Source organism: Oncorhynchus clarkii, chromosome 2, assembly GCF_045791955.1.
Source record: "Oncorhynchus clarkii lewisi isolate Uvic-CL-2024 chromosome 2, UVic_Ocla_1.0, whole genome shotgun sequence".
Classification (NCBI taxonomy): domain Eukaryota; kingdom Metazoa; phylum Chordata; class Actinopteri; order Salmoniformes; family Salmonidae; genus Oncorhynchus; species Oncorhynchus clarkii.
In genome coordinates, this window is record NC_092148.1 from 82,885,922 (window position 1) to 82,906,388 (window position 20,467).

Below are 20,467 nucleotides of genomic sequence, written 5' to 3' on the forward strand. Positions count from 1 at the left end.
TCATCGAGACAACATATCTGCATCTTATCAGCAGAAAGGGGTGTTTTCAATGTCATTGCCAAACTCGTCCAAAAATTGATAATGTTCCGGTAGATTCCACTATATAAGGTGCAGTGTCTGGACCAGTAAACCAACCTCACTTCATTTCCCGAAAGGTAAGAGTGTTGTTCATGTGCTTTGCATTCTCTAGCTATGTCATGCAAGCTACATGTGTAGGATCTTAATATGACCAGTTTCTCAGCAGGAAAATAATCCTGAGGCAAAAGGAAAGGTGGTTATAATGAATGGACATTTATGTAGGCGTTGATGCATTTTATGTTAGAGCAAATCAAGTCTGACATTTTAAGTGGAAATTACAAACTTTAGAAGCATTACAAGCCTTGAATGTACTACATATTTGCATTTCCTGCAACAACAATGTGATCAAATTAAGATCCTACACCTGTACTACAGGAAAGTTACAGTAAGTCAATTACTTTCTGTGGTGGTATTCAGAGTTATTGACAGTGTCTAACCCTGGCAGGTTGTTTGTTGACATGTCTGCATTAAAGTACACTCTGGGCCTTCTGGCCCTGCTTGTAGTGGCCGCCTGGGCCGAGGAGGTGAGTAAAAACTCTACTAAACTCTCTACTGTATGTGTTGTGTGTCTGCATCCATGCATGTGTGTGTGTCGTCCATGTAAGTGTGGACGTATGCATAATTTGTGAAACAACCTAACTATTCATAGTAGGATGTTTGCTGATTTGTCAAAGACATTATTTCTCTCTGTCTTTGCTGCATGGTGCCATAGGAGCTCTCTGTCTCTGAGCTGCTGGAGAAGGCCAACAGGAATGTTGGTAAGACAGTTTTTAAATTGTGATATATAATACCCGCCAACACTTTCAGATTACATTATGAGTAATATAAAATATGAAATAAAGATGTATTAGAAAAAAACAATACATTATCGCATTGCTTTTCAGTCCAGGACTAGGCTTAATCAGTATCAGGGAAACTGATCCAAGGTGTCACACTTTGACGTCCTGTCCTGTCCCCGTCCCTCCAGTGCATACCCGCAACGAGCCCTTGATTGTGGATGACATCGCCTACGTTAACGAGGCTGACAGGAACGCTGACCCCTGCACATCTCGCGGCTGCATGTGGCCCAAGTCCAGCGACGGCAGAGTCTATGTGCCCTACGTCATCGCCAACCAGTACTGTAAGTACCATGTCATGATGATATCTTATTTAACGATGTTGGATATTAACTTGAGCTAGTTTGCTAGAGCAGGAAAATAATCCTGCAGCAACAGCAAATGTGGATTGTACTTAATGGATTTTTTTTGTGGGGTTTGATTAAACAAAAAAGGCTCAAATCAAGTCTTACATTTGAAAGTGTAAATTATAAACTTCAGAAGCCCTTTTACACTACATATTAATGTCCTACATCTGTACATGAGTCCCAAACTACTGTATAAAGCTATATAAGTAGGCCATATAAGTAACAACTAATCATTACTGGCCAGGGTTGGGTAGGTTACTTTCGAAATGTAATCCGTTAGTTACTAATTACCTGTCCAAAATTCTAATCAGTAATGTAACTTTTGGATTACCCAAACTCAGTAACGTAATCTGATTACATTCAGCTACTTTTAGATTACTTTCCCCTTAAGAAGAAGACACAAAAGTATGTTACCAATTGAACAACATATATTGCAGGATAAATCAATGTTAAAGTTTACATAGCTGGCCACATATGGAAGTTACATTTTACTTTTTGGGTTGGTTATGTAGGCTTCTTCTAACCCATCGCTTTCTACTACATATAATAATACGAATACATTATATCTCTACATTAAAAACAAAGTCTATCAGTATTCCAGTCATTATAATACATGTTATACCCCTTGATCTTCAAGAAAATGACTTGGAAATACTTGCCCCGCCTCTGTGTTGGTAAAAAGCTGAGGGATGGGCCTGGAGAAATGTAACTTCTCAGATAGTAGACAGAGCTATGGATGCAAGGACTGACCATCCATGATATAAACATTATTGTTTTAACCATGTTAAAAGACTATACAGTGTTTCTTTACATTTAGAATATTTACAAACATCGGAGACAAACAAGATTATATTTTGGGATCTCATGGAGTGTGACAGTTGAACTAAACTCATACGGCATTTATAAGTTATATCTTTCAAGAATTAATGGATTTAAATAATTTATTTGTTCAAAAAATTATGTAGCAACTACAGATTACCCCTTTAAGTCTATCAAAAGTGTGCGAGTTTGAGCATGTGTCCATTAGGCCTATGGATTTTTTTTGATCAACATGAATTATATTGAGCACTTAAAGCCCCACTTTATTCCATAGGCTGCGATCTGCACTATGCAGCTGTTGCAAGCGCATTTTTCACTGGTTTCAAAAACAATGATTGATAGGCACCGTAAATGTATTGAATTTAACCATTATTGGGTTCAAATACATATTTAGAATTGGGAACAGCCATACACAACAACCACAAATAGCTAAATGAGAAAGCAGCAGTGTGATTCACATCAATGCGCTATGTAGACATCAATAATAAGGGATATCCGTATCGCCGTAGACTGCACCACTGCTGTCATCCTTACCTCTAAACGTTTATTCAAACTGAATAATCTTTGGATGCCGACAGCAGTCGCACCGTTGGAAGACATAGCTTGGACTTTATCCTACAAAGCCAATTCCTGCTCTTTTCCCGCAATCCATCGAACAGATTTTGTGTCATTATAGTGGTCTCTGATTTGTGGTCAGACTTGATCAGATGGAACAAATTTAAACTTGTGCCTTTTTTCAACTCTGATTTGAATGTCATTGAGAAAACAGAGAAGTGTCAATGATTATTTTTTCGCAAACATCCTTTCTGAATTTAAAGTAATCCTCGAAGTAATCATTTTTGCGAAGTAATCATACTATTTTTGCTGCCAATGTAAAGGATTACAGATACCGTTTTTTGTAATCCCTTACATGTAACGGATTACATGTTATCTATTATTCCCCAACCGTGTTACTGGCTATTAACTGTATTGTGTAGCAAGTTTCATGATAGAGTAGTCGTTTTTTAACAGTAGTTTTTCTTGTCCCATCTGTGTCCTGCCAGCCACCAGGGAGCTGGAAGTCATTGAGCGTGGTCTGCAGTCCTTTGCAGGTTTCTCCTGCATCAACTTCATCAAGCGCACCAACCAAAGAGACTACTTGCACATCCAGTCCCAGAACGGGTACATGCACTATGGAATTACATATAATTCATAGGTCCTACTATTCTACATGAGGATCTTTATGACGTGCAGAACCAGGCTGAGTTAGGACCAATTTTATATATATATATATATATATATATATATATGAACCCTGGACTGCAGATGCTATGTATTGGACAGTGAGAAGCTTTGAAGCCACTGGTCGGCCATATTGGCACTCCCCAGTTGGAACAGTCCTCAATAGAAATGATATAATTCTACAGCATTTCAGTTAAATATTTCAAGGACAAAATTACATGTATTTAAGTATTTTTTTGTAGTGGGGACAGTAACATTAGTACTCTCTACTTCAAGGAAAATGTTTTTATATATTTGCATGTTTAGCTCACACAATATAATTTAAAATGATGCATTAAGCCGTCTGTAAAATAATAAATGTGTCAACTTTTGGGGAAATCTGACCAAATTTACATAGAGATTTGAGTTATAGATCTGTCATTTTCGTTGAAAGCAAACCTAAGAAGCAGTAGACCTATTCTACGTGCGCTATTTCTATGCTTCCCCTTTCAGTTTTGTACACCAGCTTTAAACAAAATATATGTCACAGCAGTTTAGATGGTACAATGATTCTCTACACTCTGGGTGCTTGTTCTGTCACAAACTGAAATAAGCCGAACTATTAGAATTTTAGCAACCGGGAAATGGAGGAGCCATTTCTGCATATTGCATCTTTAATAAATGCATTTCTTTTGCTTCCCCCAAGAAATTACAATAGAGGAGGAGTATCAAGATTGCTGCGGGGGCCTTCAATACAGCACCCAGTGTCAGTCATCCAGGGTTTATATACATCATTGGTTAGGACAGTTCAGTGTGAGATATGAAACTGCATTATAAGGCATGACACACTTCTGGTAACAGTGTGTGTGTATAAGTACATTTGTGTGGGTCTGACGGAGACAATTAAAAGTAATTGCACTGTTACAACTCTGTCCAACCCATTCATGGCAGGTGCTGGTCCTATGTTGGTCGTTCTGGCAATGCCCAGGTTGTGTCTCTGAGCCGATCCGGCTGTGTGTACCACGGCACCACCCAGCACGAGCTCCTCCATGCCCTGGGCTTCAACCACGAACAGACCCGCAGCGACCGTGACAATCACATCCGCGTTCTCCTCCAGAATGTCCAGTCCGGTAGGATCCCTTTCACATTCCCATGTCCCCATATAACCATGTACATACACAGACAGTCTATTATATTCTTTGAATGTCCACACGCACACACAAACATGTACATTACATATGCGGGAAAACACACACACTGTTGCATCGGTCACCAACCGTTGCATTTATTTATTAGGGCATGGTAAATCTAACATATTCTCTCTCTTCCAGGCATGGAGCACAACTTCAACAAGATCGCCACCCTGAACCAGGGAACGGCCTATGACTACAACTCCGTCATGCAGTACCACAGGTTAGTCACCATTCTTTTACCACTTTCACACCAGTAGATGCTTAGTCAGTTGAATAATTTTCTAACCAGCCTCATAGAATTCTAATTCTGTACAGAGCCTGTGGTTTAACAGTAAGACACCCGGCTCCTAGCACATGTTATTTATGTGGAATTTAACTTTATGTTCAACCCAATTCTTGGATCCACCCTTCCTACTGTGTCCCTTTCATCTATCTGACCGATTCTACTTCTAACCTGTAAGCGTAAAACCATGCCCAAAAATATAATAATATGGTAAGCCTACCCCCACTCATCCCAAGTGTTCATGATGGTGTGATGTGATTGCAGGTACGCCTTCTCCAAGAACAACCAGCCCACCATGGTTCCCATCCCCAACCAGAACGTGGAGATTGGCAACGCCTCCCAGATGAGCCAGAGCGACATCACCCGTCTCAACAGGCTGTACAACTGTTAAACAGACACCTTGTGTTTCTGTCCTCTCACAAGGTTGTGTCAATGACTCAGTGTTGATATCAGAGTAAAGCTCAATAAACCGGCAAAAATATACTGTATTTTTGTTTCATATTTTTCTACAGCGTGGATTAAAGTCCTGGGTTAAAATATGATTTGAAATCATATTAAATTGCCTACTTTACCTGGGCTTGATTGAGCATGCGTGGCCCAATGGAACCAAGGAAATAGTCTCCAAACTGTAAACCCCGCCCACCTGGGACAGTTGGGAGGCTAGAGAAAACACTCAAAGCATTTGAAACATTTTAAATAGTATATGAACCCAGAGGACTGGTAGATACAGCTGTTTGCACCAATCAAACTGTTGGACACTAGCCGTGCTCTATCACTAGCCCTGCTCTATCACTAGCCCTGCTCTATCACTAGCCCTGCTCTATCACTAGCCCTGCTCTATCACTAGCCCTGCTCTACCACTAGCCCTGCTCTATCACTAGCCCTGTTCTATCACTAGCCCTGCTGAGGTCCCAACTGCAGTCACACCCAATGCTGACCAAAAGGGGGCAACACATTACCACAGAGCTTTGGCAGTAACTATCTATTCAAATCAAATCAAATTGTATTCGTCAAATGCATCGAATACAACAGGTTACAGTAAAATGTAGACCTTACAGTAAAATGTAGACCTTACAGTAAAATGCTTACAAGCCCCACAGTTAAAAACAAATATACGTATAAGAGTAAGAAATAAAAGTAACAAGTAAACAATAACAATAGCGAGACTATATACAGAGGGGGTACCGGTACAGAGTCAATGTGCGGGGGTACCGGTTAGTTGAGGTAATATGTACATGTAGGCTCCACCTCAGCCCCATCGATGAGAATGGGGACGTGCTCGGTCCTCTTTTTCCCGTAGTCCACAATCATCTCCTTTGTCTTGATTGTGGACTACAGGAAAAAGCGGACCGAGCACGCCCCCATTCCCATTCCCCCATTCCATTCCCTACCCCGGCCGTCCACTATTGATCCCATGGATGAGTATACTACTGTGTCATCAGACTCCCCATCTCCCACATTAGAATGAATTTGAATCCAGATGATGTTTTAATGCATGAACATTTTAGACACTATTTTCCCAGGCTCCAGAGTGACAGGTGTCTAAGGCACTGCATCTCAGTGCTAGAGGTGTCACTACAGACCCTGGTTTGATCCCGGGCTGTATCACAACCAGCCTTGATCGGGAGTCCCATAGGGTGGCACACAATTGGTCCAGCGTAGACCGGGTTAGGGGAGGGTTTTGCTGGGGTAGGCCATCATTGTAAAATAAGAATTTGTTCATAACTGACTTGCCTAGTTAAATAAAGGTTAAATAAATAACATATATTCAACAGAACACATCACCATCCCTGATTTTAAATGCTCAAACTGTTTAAATGTTTGTAAGGCAGAGAACCTACTATCTGTATTACTTCATGTAAGCACAGAGTTGTTGGCACTTCAAGCACACACCACCAAGACCAGTAAGTAGTCTGGGTAACCTGACCCTAGGTCGGAGCGTTTTTAAATTGTGGAAGGCGGATGTCTAGAGAGACTAACCAGTAAGTAGTCTGGGTAACCTGACCCTAGGTCGGAGCGTTTTTAAATTGTGGAAGGCGGATGTCTAGAGAGACTAACCAGTAAGTAGTCTGGATAACCTGACCCTAGGTCGGAGCGTTTTTAAATTGTGGAAGGCGGATGTCTAGAGAGACTAACCAGTAAGTAGTCTGGATAACCTGACCCTAGGTCGGAGCGTTTTTAAATTGTGGAAGGCGGATGTCTAGAGAGACTAACCAGTAAGTAGTCTGGGTAACCTGACCCTAGGTCGGAGCGTTTTTAACTCTCAAGTGCATGTATGTATGGCAGGTAGCCTAGCAGTTAGAGCTGTGGCCCAGTAACTGAAAAATCTTAAACCTAATTTGCCTCAGGGGTTCCTACTACTATGGTTGACCCTGTAAAACATCACATTTCACCGCACCTATTCGGCAAAGGTTTTTTAAACTAACCCAAGATAGACCACAGCCTGTCGTTTCCAATAAGAGAAAATGAATCATAGTGGGCAGACCAAGCAAGGAGGTGGGCAGAGCCAAACACAAGCAAGCGAGATCCTATTGGCGCATTCTAGCATGTATTTGCATATTTCTGTTAGGCAACGCCTACTCTGTGAAGTGCTCTTGTACAATAATTAAATTCGACCTTGCACTTCTAAAAAAAATAATATATAAAAATTTAAACTTTTGCAAAGGGTAAAGTGTCCAAAACATATTCAAGTCGGTTCATAACAGATTCTAGTTTTGGTAACAGAAAACTGTATTGAGATAAAATGTTTCATCAAGGAGAAAATTTGCAGAATGTCAGAAAAAATCCATCTCGCTCCATCTTCTCCCACTGCCGGCCCCTGTGCTTCCTCTCATCACCATATTTGATGGTGCGTGGAAATGCCAACCGGATCCTTCAAATTTATACATCCGATTAAACATCTGGCTCATTGTTCTATCTGTGAATCTGGTGAATGTGACAGTATGCCTATTTTTTTTAGCCCATGCTTGCCATAGTGCAGACCTAACGTTTTCCACACCTCCTTCCAAACAGAATGCTGGGATCTCTCCCTGACAGTCTTGCTGCATGCCTCACACGTTTATCTCTCTAGAAACCTGTCTTCATTGTCTATTCCTTTGTGGTTTGTCATATAATTTCAAACCAGTTTGTGTTTTGATCTGTAGAAGTATATGTAGATCTTGCAATGGGTAATTGCTATGACAAATACCATTTCTTATTTACAAAATGCCCTATTATGGGTAAACACACTCCTGCTCCACTTGTTCGACCTAATCCACCTGCTCCTCCTGCTTCGCCTGCTCATCCTGCTCCTCAAACAGAAGATGTTGGCCCAAAGTTTTAGAGAGAGAGGAAAAAGCACGGGCAGAGAGGACAGTGGTGACTGTTGTTCAGCCGCGGGCCGCGGTGGTGACGCAACAGAGAGGTCTGCTTCAGCCATTGGCATCCACTCAGGACAATCAGGAAGAGATGTGGCCCAGTTCCGTTCTCCATCCCCTACTCCTCTTCTCCCTACATCCCCTCTTCCTTCTCTCTCTCTCTCTCTCTCTTTCTGTTGGTCACTAGTCACTATCCGGACCCTCTGTGTCTCCCCATTTGAAGCTCTCGCCAGGACATGAGATTCATCTGGGACAGAGTCATTTTATCTGGGCCGTCGGGTCTGTCTGCCGAATGACCCAAACGCACGAGCACACTGGTACCCCTCCTCCCACTCCTTCCCACCTCGTCGCCAACAGGAAACTATTGTGCCTACTGTGTGTACCGACAATGAGCGAGTCACTGTGAGCCAAGTCCCAAAAGAGGGATGGGGGGAGAGAGGAAGAGGGGCATGTAGCCTAGCCTCAGGTCAGTTCCCCATAGCTGGCCTCATCTATCACTATCAGTCCAGTCCACACATCTCCAGTTACAGAGGCCTCTCTATCTCTCTCTCGCCCTCTTTCCCTATCTCTCTCTCTCTTTCTGACTGCTACTTCCTCTGTGGGCTGTCCTGAGTGTCCTCACATCCCCCAGGGAAGACACTCCTTATACTGTGTGTTAGAAACATATCTAGGATCAGATTTACCCTCCTCGAATACTTACCTTAGTAACGCAACACTGATCTTGGGTCAATATGTAGGGGCATGCATGAGGACTTCTTTTAATCACCTCTTTTAGGTAGGATATCAATTACACAGGGCTTAAAGCCTGTGGGGCCTAAGGACCAGTTTAGGTTTACTGCATATAACGTGTACGACAACACATTTCCTACGATGCATTTATCTCCATCATAATATTGCTCTACAAAAAAATTATAAGCATCCCATAACAACTTTCTATATTGTTATAAGCTTGAGATAAGCCCCTGTGCTGTGGTTTACCTCAGCTTAAGGCTAATAGTTCTGCAGTACATTGCATGAGCATATTGTATGAGCGTCATGTAAAATAAGGCTTCGTTAGATTACCATTCACATGGGGTCCTCCATGGGATGCAGCTCAGGTCTACTGTTCCCTAACCCCTACTATCCAGACCTGGCTAGTCCCATATCAATAGTTGATGCTGTGATGCCCCTGGCCCCCTCCTTGCCCCCGCCTAAGCCTCCGCCTGGTCCTGGGAACACTGGACGGCCAATTAGCCTAAACATGATTAGCCAGATTTGGCCCCGAGTCAGTTTTCAATTAGGCCGAGTGAACAGGAATAGTAGCCCCCTTCAGCGGTTTAAAAATAGCTGTTTTGTATATCTTACAGCAGCGCCGGAGTCCACAGTTTACACACAGTAAGTTACACACAGAGGGTAACTGTCAGTAACAAATGAGAACAAATTTGTGGTGGTTGACCTACCAAGGTCAACCACCAGAGGGGGACTTCAACAATGATCCACAACCAGGACATCACGTGGTCATTATTTTTATGTTGGTTTGCAACTTGCAGGATAATCACAAGATTGAACCCACCAGAGGGGGACTGTCACAACGTGGCCTTTTGGGTGTATATCGTGGCTCCCCCCCTCCTTGTCTCTCCTTCTCTCTCACACGTAAGGTTTTACAATGGTCATAAATACCTGGTAGAAACTGCCATGCAGTACTGAGGGAGAGAGTCTACCAGAACAAAGAGTTTCTCTTTGTTCAAAACTCCTAATCTCCAAAATGAGAGAACTAAACAATGTTTCTACTTTTGAGAATGTGGGAATTGTCCGTGGACACTTATGGGACAGTCGTGACGAGTGTGCTTCATTTGGTGACCTCACGAAGGACAGGAAACACACATAACTATAACTCTTAAAGTGTACATTTCCCAGCTGTCAGGTTTACATCTAAATATTGTGAAACGTATGTGATTAAACATGAAACTACTTGTGAAAAGATGTAATGTGATGTTAACCTTCTAAATGAGAGTATGCATTTTCATACAAAGATTAACTAGTCAGTGGCCACACCCCCGTGAGCCCAGACATCACATTAGTCGTCATAGAACCGCCCATTTTTCCACAGAGTATAAAACCCACTTCCTACAAAATATACATTAAGTCAGCGAGCGAGTCCCCATGTTGGAATGGCTACAATTCTATAGACCATTAGACCATACAGTTGTAGTTTTGGCTACACTGCTGGAAATAGTTCAACTCTGAGACTATCGATCACTACAGAATAAGAGCAAATCTTAGACGTATAATTACTAGTCTGCAGCTAGAAATTACGTAAGTCTAGTTTGAGAATACCAACAACCGACATTTCAATGATTATATTTCCCGCTCTTTCTCAGTCCCCACCCCTTTCCTTGGTCTACCAAGCCGTCCTACCGGCTTTGTCCACTAGGGACTTTTTCTTTATATCATGTAGTAACCCAAATATCTACTGTCTGTTTGTTATGTAATTTTGAGTGCTTATTTAGTTAGTAAATAAATAATTAAGCCAATTTGTATGTCGCTGATTCATGATTTAGGTTAGGGTTCATGCAGATATCCAAGGGTTTGTGACGTTCATTAATGAGAACTGATGAGGTAATAATACTACATTAATGAGAATGACTAATTGATCAGATGTTGAATATCTGAAGAGTTATATTCGGAAAATTATAACTCTGTAAATCTCAACATTTTCCGTGGTGCCCTGACTTCCTAGTTAATTAATGTTTACATGAATAGTTTAATCACATAATAATTAAACCTAGCGAACTGATTTGATATAAATAAGTCTTGACATTTAATGATAGTCCAGACACGACAACTGTAAATCGGCCACTCAAGGATATTCACTGTCTTCTTGGTAAGCAGCTCCAGTGTACATTTGGCCTTGTGTTTAAGGTTATTGTCCTGCTGAAAGGGGAATTAATATCCCAGTGTCTGGTGGAAAGAAGACTTAATCAGGTTTTCCTCTAGGATTTTGCCTGTGCTTAGCTCCATTTTATTTATTTTTTGTCCTGAAAAACTCCCCATTCCTTAACGATTACAAGCACACCCATAATATGATGCAGCCACCACTGTGCTTGAAAATATGGAGCGTGGGACTCAGTAATGTGTTGTATTGGATTTGCCAGAAACATAACATTTTGTATTCAGGGCAAAAATGGAATTGCTTTGCCACATTTTTTACAGTATTACTTTAGTACCTTGTTGGAAACAGGATGCATGTTATGGAATATTTGTATTCTGTTGTAACGGTTCTCTTCTTGGGAAGTAGAGGCGGACCAAAGCGCAGCGTGGTGGTTGTTCATAGTATTTTATTACGACACTATACATGAACAAACTAACGAAAAAACAAGAACGTGAGAACTCAAAACCTAATACAGCCTATCTGGTGAACACTACACAAAGACAGGAACAATCACCCACAAACAAACAGTGAAACCCAGGCTACCTAAGTATGATTCTCAATCAGAGACAACTAATGACACCTGCCTCTGATTGAGAACCATACTAGGCCGAAAACATAGAACTGCCCCAAAACATAGAAAAACAAACATAGACTGCCCACCCAACTCACGCCCTGACCATACTAAATAAATGCAAAACAAAGGAAATAGAGGTCAGAACGTGACAGTACCCCCCCCCAAAGGTGCGGACTCCGGCCGCAAAACCTTGACCTATAGGGGAGGGTCTGGGTGGGCGTCTGTCCGCGGTGGCGGCTCTGGCGCGGGACGCGGACCCCACTTCGCCATTGTCTTAGTCCGCCTTATTGTCCGCCTCCGTGGCTTACTCACCATGCCCACCCCTCTCAATGACCCCACTGGACAGAGGGGCTGCTTGGGACAGAGGGGCAGCTCGGGACAGAGGTGAAGCAGCTGCTCGGGACAGAGGGGCGGCAGCTGCTCGGGACAGAGGGGCGGCAGCAGCTCGGGACAGAGGGGCGGCAGCAGCTCGGGACAGAGGGGCAGCTGCTCGGGACAGAGGGGCAGCTGCTCCGGGCGGAGGGGCTCTAGCGGCCCCTGGCTGACTGGCGGCACTGGCGGCCCCTGGCTGACTGGCGGCCCCTGGCTGACTGGCGGCACTGGCGGCCCCTGGTTGACTGGCGGCACTGGCGGCCCCTGGCTGACTGGCGGCACTGGCGGCCCCTGGCTGACTGGCGGCACTGGCGGCCCCTGGCTGACGGGCGGCACTGGCGGCCCCTGGTTGACTGGCGGCCCCTGGCTGACTGGCGGCACTGGCGGCCCCTGGCTGACGGGCGGCACTGGCGGCCCCTGGCTGACTGGCGGCCCCTGGCTGACTGGCGGCACTGGCGGCCCCTGGTTGACTGGCGGCACTGGCGGCCCCTGGCTGACTGGCGGCACTGGCGGCCCCTGGCTGACTGGCGGCACTGGCGGCCCCTGGCTGACGGGCGGCACTGGCGGCCCCTGGTTGACTGGCGGCCCCTGGCTGACTGGCGGCACTGGCGGCCCCTGGCTGACGGGCGGCACTGGCGGCCCCTGGCTGACGGGCGGCACTGGCGGCTCCTGGCTGACGGGCGGCACTGGCGGCTCCTGGCTGACGGGCGGCACTGGCGGCGCTGGGCAGACGGGCGGCACTGGCGGCGCTGGGCAGACGGGCGGCACTGGCGGCGCTGGGCAGACGGGCGGCACTGGCGGCGCTGGGCAGACGGGCGGCACTGGCGGCGCTGGGCAGACGGGCGGCGCTGGCGGCGTTGGGCAGACGGGCGGCGCTGGCGCTGGGCAGACGGGCGGCACTGGCGGCGCTGGGCAGACGGGCGGCGCTGGCGGCGTTGGGCAGACGGGCGGCACTGGCGGCGCTGGGCAGACGGGCGGCGCTGGCGGCGTTGGGCAGACGGGAAGCTCAGATGGTGCTGGACAGGCGAGGCGCACTGTAGGCCTGATGCGTGGTGCTGGCACTGGTGGTACTGGGCCGAGGACACGCACAAGGCCTGTGCGGGGAGCTGCTACCGGAGGGCTGGGGTGTGGAGGTGGTACTGGAAAGACCGGACCGTGCAGGCGCACTGGAGCTCTTGAGCACCGAGCCTGCCCAACCTTACCTGGTTGAATGCTCACGGTCGCCCTGCCAGTGCGGCGTGGTGGAATAGCCCGCACTGGGCTATGCAGGCGAACCGGAGACACCGAGCGCAAGGCTGGTGCCATGTAAGCCGGCCCAAGGAGACGCACTGGGGACCAGCTGCGTAGAGCCGGCTTCATGGCATCAGGCTCGACGCTCAATCTAGCCCGGCCGACACGCGGAGCTGGAATATACCGCACCGGGCTATGCACCCGCACTGGAGACACCGTGCGCACCACTGCATAACACGGTGCCTGTCCGGTCTCTCTAGCCCCCCGGTAAGCACAGGGAGTCTGCCCAGGTCTCCTACCTGGCGTAGCCATACTCCCTGTTAGCCCCCCCCCAAGAAATTTTTGGGGCTGCCTCTCGGGCTTCCTTCCGCGCCGCCGTGCCTGCTTCGCCAACTCCATTCTCTGATAACCTTCCGCGCACTGCTCCATCGAATCCCAGGCGGGCTCCGGCACTCTCCCTGGGTCGGCCGCCCACCTGTCGATCTCCTCCCAAGTAGTATACTCCATGCCATTGCTGTCCATAACGTCCTCCTTCCATGTCCATACCTCCTCGCGCTGCTCCTGCTGCTGCTTTCTCCGTTGCCCATTACCACACCGCTTGGTCCTGTTTTGGTGGGTGATTCTGTAACGGTTCTCTTCTTGGGAAGTAGAGGCGGACCAAAGCGCAGCGTGGTGGTTGTTCATAGTATTTTATTACGACACTATACATGAACAAACTAACGAAAAAACAAGAACGTGAGAACTCAAAACCTAATACAGCCTATCTGGTGAACACTACACAAAGACAGGAACAATCACCCACAAACAAACAGTGAAACCCAGGCTACCTAAGTATGATTCTCAATCAGAGACAACTAATGACACCTGCCTCTGATTGAGAACCATACTAGGCCGAAAACATAGAACTGCCCCAAAACATAGAAAAACAAACATAGACTGCCCACCCAACTCACGCCCTGACCATACTAAATAAATGCAAAACAAAGGAAATAGAGGTCAGAACGTGACATCTGTAAATGCTTGGTTCTTTTCTCTTTGTCATTTACTGTAGGTTAGTATTGTGGAGTAACTACAATATTGTTCCTCTATCCTCAGTTTTCTCTTACCACAGCCATTAAACTCTGTAACTGTTTTAAAGTCACCCTTGGCCTCATGGTGAAATCCCTGAGCGGTCTCCTTCTTCTCCGGCAAATTAGTTAAGGAAGGATGCCTGTATCTTTGTAATGACTGGGGTGTACTGATACACCCTCCAAAGTGTAAATAACTTCACCATGCTCAAAGGGATATTCAATGTGTTCAATGTGCATGAAAAATCATGCTAAACACTATTATTGCACACAGAGTGAGTCCATGCAACTTGATATGTGACTTATTAAGCACAGATTTACTCTTGAATTTATTTAGACTTGCCATAACAAAGGGGTTGAATATTTATTTTTTTCAATACATTTCCATATCACACCCTGACCATAGTTTGCTTTGTATGTTTCTATGTTTTGTTTGGTCAGGGTGTGATCTGAGTGGGCATTCTATGTTGTGTGTCTAGTTTGTCTGTTTCTGTGTTTGGCCTGATATGGTTCTCAATCAGAGGCAGGTGTTAGTCATTGTCTCTGATTGGGAACCATATTTAGGTAGCCTGTTTGGTGTTGGGGTTTGTGGGTGATTGTTCCTGTCTTTCTGTTTGTTACACCAGATAGGACTGTTTTCGGTTTTGCACGTTTCTTGTTTTTTTGTATATTGTTCTATTTTCATCTTTATTAAAGATGTATCACAATAACCACGCTGCGTTTTGGTCCGCCTCTCCTTCAATAGAAGAATCCCGTTACAGAATCACCCACCAAAACAGGACCAAGCGGCGTGGTAACGGTCAACAGCAACAGCGGCGCAAAGAGGAATGGACATGGGATGATGTGTTGGACGGCAAGGGTTGCTACACATGGGAGGAGATCCTGGTGGGAAAGGATCGCCTTCCATGGGAACAGGTGGAGGCTGCTAGGAGAGCAGAGGCAGCCGGAGAGAGGAGCCGGCGATATGAGGGAACACGGCTGGCAAGGAAGCCCGAGAGGCAGCCCCAAAAATTTATTGGGGGGGCACAGAGATGGTGAAGCCAGGTAGGAGACCTGCGCCAACTTCCTGTGCTTACCGGGGGGCTAGAGAGACCGGGCAGGCACCGTGTTATGCTGTGAAGCGCACGGTGTCCCCAGTGCGGGTGCATAGCCCGGTGCGGTACATACCAGCTCCGCGTATCGGCCGGGCTAGAGTGGGCATCGAGCCAAGTGCCATGAAGCCGGCTCTACGCATCTGGTCTCCAGTGCGTCTCCTTGGGCCGGCTTACATGGCACCAGCCTTGCGCATGGTGTCCCCGGTTCGCCTGCATAGCCCAGTGCGGGCTATTCCACCTCGCCGCACTGGCAGGGCGACCGGGAGCAGTCAACCAGGTAAGTTTGGGCAGGTTCTGTGCTCAAGAGCTCCAGTGCGCCTGCACGGTCCGTTCTATCCGGTACCACCTCCACGCACCAGCCCTCTGGTGGCAGCCCCCCGCACCAGGCTGTCTCTCCGTCTCATCCTTACAGGTGCTCCCGCCTGTCCAGCGCTGCCGGAGCCTTCCTCCTCTCCAGCGCTGCCGGAGTCTCCCGCCTCTCCAGCGCTGCCGGAGCCTTCCTCCTCTCCAGCGCTGCCGGAGTCTCCCGCCTGTCCAGCGCTGCCAGAGCCTTCCTCCTCGCCAGCGCTGCCGGAGTCTCCCGCCTGTCCAGCGCTGCCGGAGCCTTCCTCCTCGCCAGCGCTGCCGGAGTCTCCCGCCTGCAAGGAGCTGCCAGAGCTGCCAGTCTGCATGGAGCTGCCAGAGCTGCCAGTCTGCATGGAGCTGCCAGAGCTGCCAGTCTGCATGGAGCTACCAGAGCCGCCAGTCTGCATGGAGCTGCCAGAGCCGCCAGTCTGCATGGAGCTGCCAGAGCCGCCAGTCTGCATGGAGCTGCCAGAGCCGCCAGTCTGCATGGAGCTGCCAGAGCCGCCAGTCTGCATGGAGCTGCCAGAGCCGCCAGTCTGCATGGAGCTGCCAGAGCCGCCAGTCTGCATGGAGCTGCCAGAGCCGGCAGTCTGCATGGAGCTGCCAGAGCCGGCAGTCAGCATGGAGCAGCCAGAGCCGCCAGTCAGCATGGAGCAGCCAGAGCCGCCAGTCAGCATGGAGCAGCCAGAGCCGCCAGTCAGCATGGAGCAGCCAGAGCCGCCAGTCAGCCAGGATCTGCCAGAGCCGCCAGTCAGCCAGGATCTGCCAGAGCCGCCAGTCAGCCAGGATCTGCAGGTGTTAGTCATTGTCTCTGATTGGGAACCATATTTAGGTAGCCTGTTTGGTGTTGGGGTTTGTGGGTGATTGTTCCTGTCTTTGTGTTTGTTACACCAGATAGGGCTGTTTTCAGTTTTGCACGTTTCTTGTTTTTGTATATTGTTCTATTTTCATCTTGATTAAAGATGTATCAAAATAACCACGCTGCGTTTTGGTCCGCCTCTCCTTCAACAGAAGAAAGCCGTGACATTTCATTTATAATTCATTTGTAAACGTTTTGAAAAACATCATTCCACTTTGACATTATAAGGTATTGTGGGGTATTGTTAATACTTTAACACAAAAGTGTGGAAAAGTCCAGGGGTGTAAATGCTTTCTGAAGGCACTGAGCCCCTTTCATCCAAACAGTCCCCATAATCTCCAACTAATGACACGTTTCCCTTCAGCACCATGATTGAGAAAGGGGATGGATGGAAAAGATTATCTCTGCATGACATCTCCAGCAATGTCCAGCGATCTGCATCTGATTTAGACATGAGTTTTGGATTTGACGCATGACAGGAGCCAGGACAATAATAGGCTATGTCTGCGAGCCAAGGGCCTGGGCCACATCTTAAATGAACAGCGCACAGACTGACTGGCAGCTGTCCACTTTGATTGCACCTGTAGGTGTGGTAATTGAGACAACCCAGTACTGTGCTATACACACTTAATTCTAACTATGACATACAGTATGAAGCTAAGAGAGTCTGTGGAACAGAGAAATGGGACACACTGTGGAAGTGACATCACCAAGGTATTCCACTGTGCGTGTAATTTCAAAGCAGCAATGGCACCAGCTATAAAACAGTCCAAACACAAGCGCCCGTCAGTAATTATCGCAGGCCTACTGTACATCATCACAATGCTATTTGACCCAAATAGTGTATCAAGGCAATAAATAATCAGGCAGCAGGGATCAACTATGTAATCCTAAATGGTACATCTGGAAACCCCAGTATAACTCATTCATATCAATGGTCGATCGTCTGTCGAGACTGCAGAGCCATTATTGACAGCATTGAAATAAATGGTGCCAGAAATTATACATGATCTATTGATCCAAAGGCATATCTCAGGCCGCAGATCTAGATTACAAGCCTATAGGTCTTTGGGCCTACATTTAATAAAAACGTTTAGGCTATGAGGTAATAATTGCAGGAAAATATAACCTGTAAAAAAGGTGTATATCCTGGATATTTTAGCTGACATTATGCACTTTGAATATTTGATATAATTATACAAAACAGTGAATGATATAGGCTACTATATCTATGGTGCATTCTTAGGCATACGTTATCCCAATAGGCCGAAACCGTTACTCTGACTGTCGGCATGTTAATATAACCCATGACAACACAACATGAAGACCATCCTTCATCAGGCTATGTTATTCACACATCCACCGATTCCACACAGTCATAGGAAGGGTAAGAGGTAGCCTAGGTTGTAAGCCTTGGCATGGTGGGTTTAGGCAGAAATAGGACACAGCCTTGGCTACACTTGTCCCCACCACATTTTTTTTGTCACTCTTTAGCCACCGCGCAACGCACCTCCTTTCAAATTGAGAACGCATTCTCATCTGGAATACGCCTACTGCCCTTAACCAACCTGCGCTCCCCGAAATGCCATGGTCTGGTCTAGTCTAGACTGTCTCATCCGCGGAGACACATTTTTCTCTCGAGTGTTTTTACAATTTGAAGCTACAGTCGTATGTGAAATTTGCATTCAGCAGCGTAGTAGTTAAAGTGGTACTGAATGCGTTGTTTTATGTTCTGTGTGTTGCCCGCACTCCAGCAGACCGCTACAGTAGGAAGATGGCGTCGGAGGGAGCGAGCGGGGAACAGCGTCCTCCGATACAAACACTGGCAACAACAGTGCTTGGAAGTGTCGAAGCGGTAAGACCTTTTCACATTATAGCCAGGTCTATATGTTTCTATATTTGCATGATTCGTTTTGGAATAAAGGCACCGGGCACAGGAATAATGAATACAGAAAGACGGTGCATTTCTCTATGAACCTGAGTGTTCATCTTGAAGCAACAGCAAGATGTTATTCTTGTGACAATGTAGCGAACAGCAAAACAAAGGTTCTCAGATTTTTTTCCAAATAGACTATATACATATGATCCAAGTCTGTTATGAGAATTAAAATCAAAGGAATTGGGTTAATATATTTCTCACACCTCAAAAAGCTCAGTCTGTTGGCACGGCCGATATGGGGAAGCGTAGTTGGCTATAAAGCACTGATTTGCGGTGTTGTAATACAGTTGTTACAGTGTGGTTAAAACGGTGGTTTCAATGTGTAGGCAACTTACATTTGAAACACAATATAGGCTATAGGTTTGCGCTGGCTCGTCTTCTGAATAGGCTACGAGATAGGGCGCTGCTTTTGAGATGGCTGTTCAATGCACAATGCTGTAATTCTTCTCTATATCAAAAGCTCTAAGTTGAAACAAAATATGTTAATGTGCTTTGTGTCATTGTGGCTTTAATGTGAATATATTGTTATCTGATGTAGCCTACATGCAAATTTGCGTTTGAAAAATATTGCCTTTATGGTTAGAAAATAAAGGCCTATATAGGCTATCCTATGAGGACCCCCAAACCAAACCACTACAATCCAAAATTCAGCAGCACTTGTCTGAACATAAAGCATTCTTGGCTATTTGCACTCGTATTCTGTAGGCCTACTAATACTTTAGATTTGACCTGTGACCAATAGAACAGTATTAGACATGTTGAATCTTAGTGAAAGTGTTTGTTTGTCTGCAGTCTCCTGACTAATCAGGCTGAGTTGCACTTGTTTACACTCATCTATCTGGGACTTCTCACACTGGCCCCTCGTCTTGCAGACAGGCAGGTTACAACATACATATGTGCCAGGGCAGCAGCTTGCTACCCCTCTGTGCAAATTAATCAATATTTTGCCCCGCGGGAGGGGTCCGTGGTACCTTTCCCTGGTTGTGGTATGCTTGGATGGTTCCATGTGCTCTGTTCAGTCAGACCATTGCTGTCTATCGACCAGTCAGTCAATTCATGCAGAATAGGCACTTGGCTGGCCAGTCTCCCATTAGCCACTGGACTTTACCATGAACTACGCCTATTCTATATATGTTTATATGTAATTGAGCATTTCTTAAGCATTTGCATATTATTATAGGGCACAGGAAATACAATAACTGTTCTGGGTTTGAGGTTCAAAGGCTATTGAAATGATTGACTGGAAGATCCCCTTGGGGTGGGGGGAACGAGACAGGCAGGCAGGTAGCTGTTGAAATGGGAAGAAGAGAAGAGATGTGGGTGGTGGTAGAAGAACAAGGGTCGTTCCACCTCAAAGAGCACAAGAAAGAGGAGTTTCCACACCTACCATCTCAGAATGTTCTGAAATCGGTTGTGTTGTTAGTTGCACTTTATTTTTTTTGTGTTGATTGCACCCAAATTGTACATTTTAATGTATAGGATTTAGATAATATTCAATAAATATAGTACCCAACATCCGATTTGGACCAAACTTCTTCCTACCAATGAGTAAGACAAAAACATTAAACCCAGCTACGGACACCCCACACCAATCAAACTCACATCAAATGTTATTTGTCACATGCGCCGAATACAACTGGTGTCGACCTTACAGTGAAATGCTGAATACAACAGGTGTAGACCTTACAGTGAAATGCTTACAAGCCCTTAACCAACAATACAGTTTTAAGAAAATACCTTAAAAAGTAAGAGATAAGAATAACAAATAATTAAAGAGCAGGAGTAAATAACAATAGCTGGGCTATATTCAGGTGGCACTGGTACAGAGTCAATGTGTCAATGTGTGGGGGCACCGGAGTCGAGGTAATTTAGGTAATTATTTACATGTGGGTAAGAGTTATTAAAGTGGCTATGCAAAGATAATAACAGAGAGTAGCAGCAGCGTGGTGGAGGGGGGGGTAGTC

The 20,467-nt window shown here is 46.0% G+C and overlaps 1 protein-coding gene and 1 pseudogene across 1 annotated transcript; both read left to right on the forward strand.

The window, feature by feature from the left end:
* The first annotated feature begins 527 nt into the window (after positions 1–527).
* On the forward strand, positions 528–5,237 carry LOC139382853 (high choriolytic enzyme 2-like). The gene is made up of 7 exons (XM_071127095.1): positions 528–602; positions 791–836; positions 1,046–1,198; positions 3,124–3,241; positions 4,232–4,410; positions 4,612–4,693; positions 5,021–5,237. Exons 1-7 carry the CDS (start codon positions 537–539, stop codon positions 5,145–5,147), a joined length of 771 nt encoding a protein of 256 aa, XP_070983196.1. The 5' UTR covers positions 528–536; the 3' UTR covers positions 5,148–5,237.
* Positions 5,238–18,129: 12,892 nt separating this feature from the next.
* The window catches only part of LOC139378405 (cortactin-binding protein 2-like), a 119,926-nt pseudogene continuing 117,588 nt past the window's right edge, over positions 18,130–20,467 (forward strand).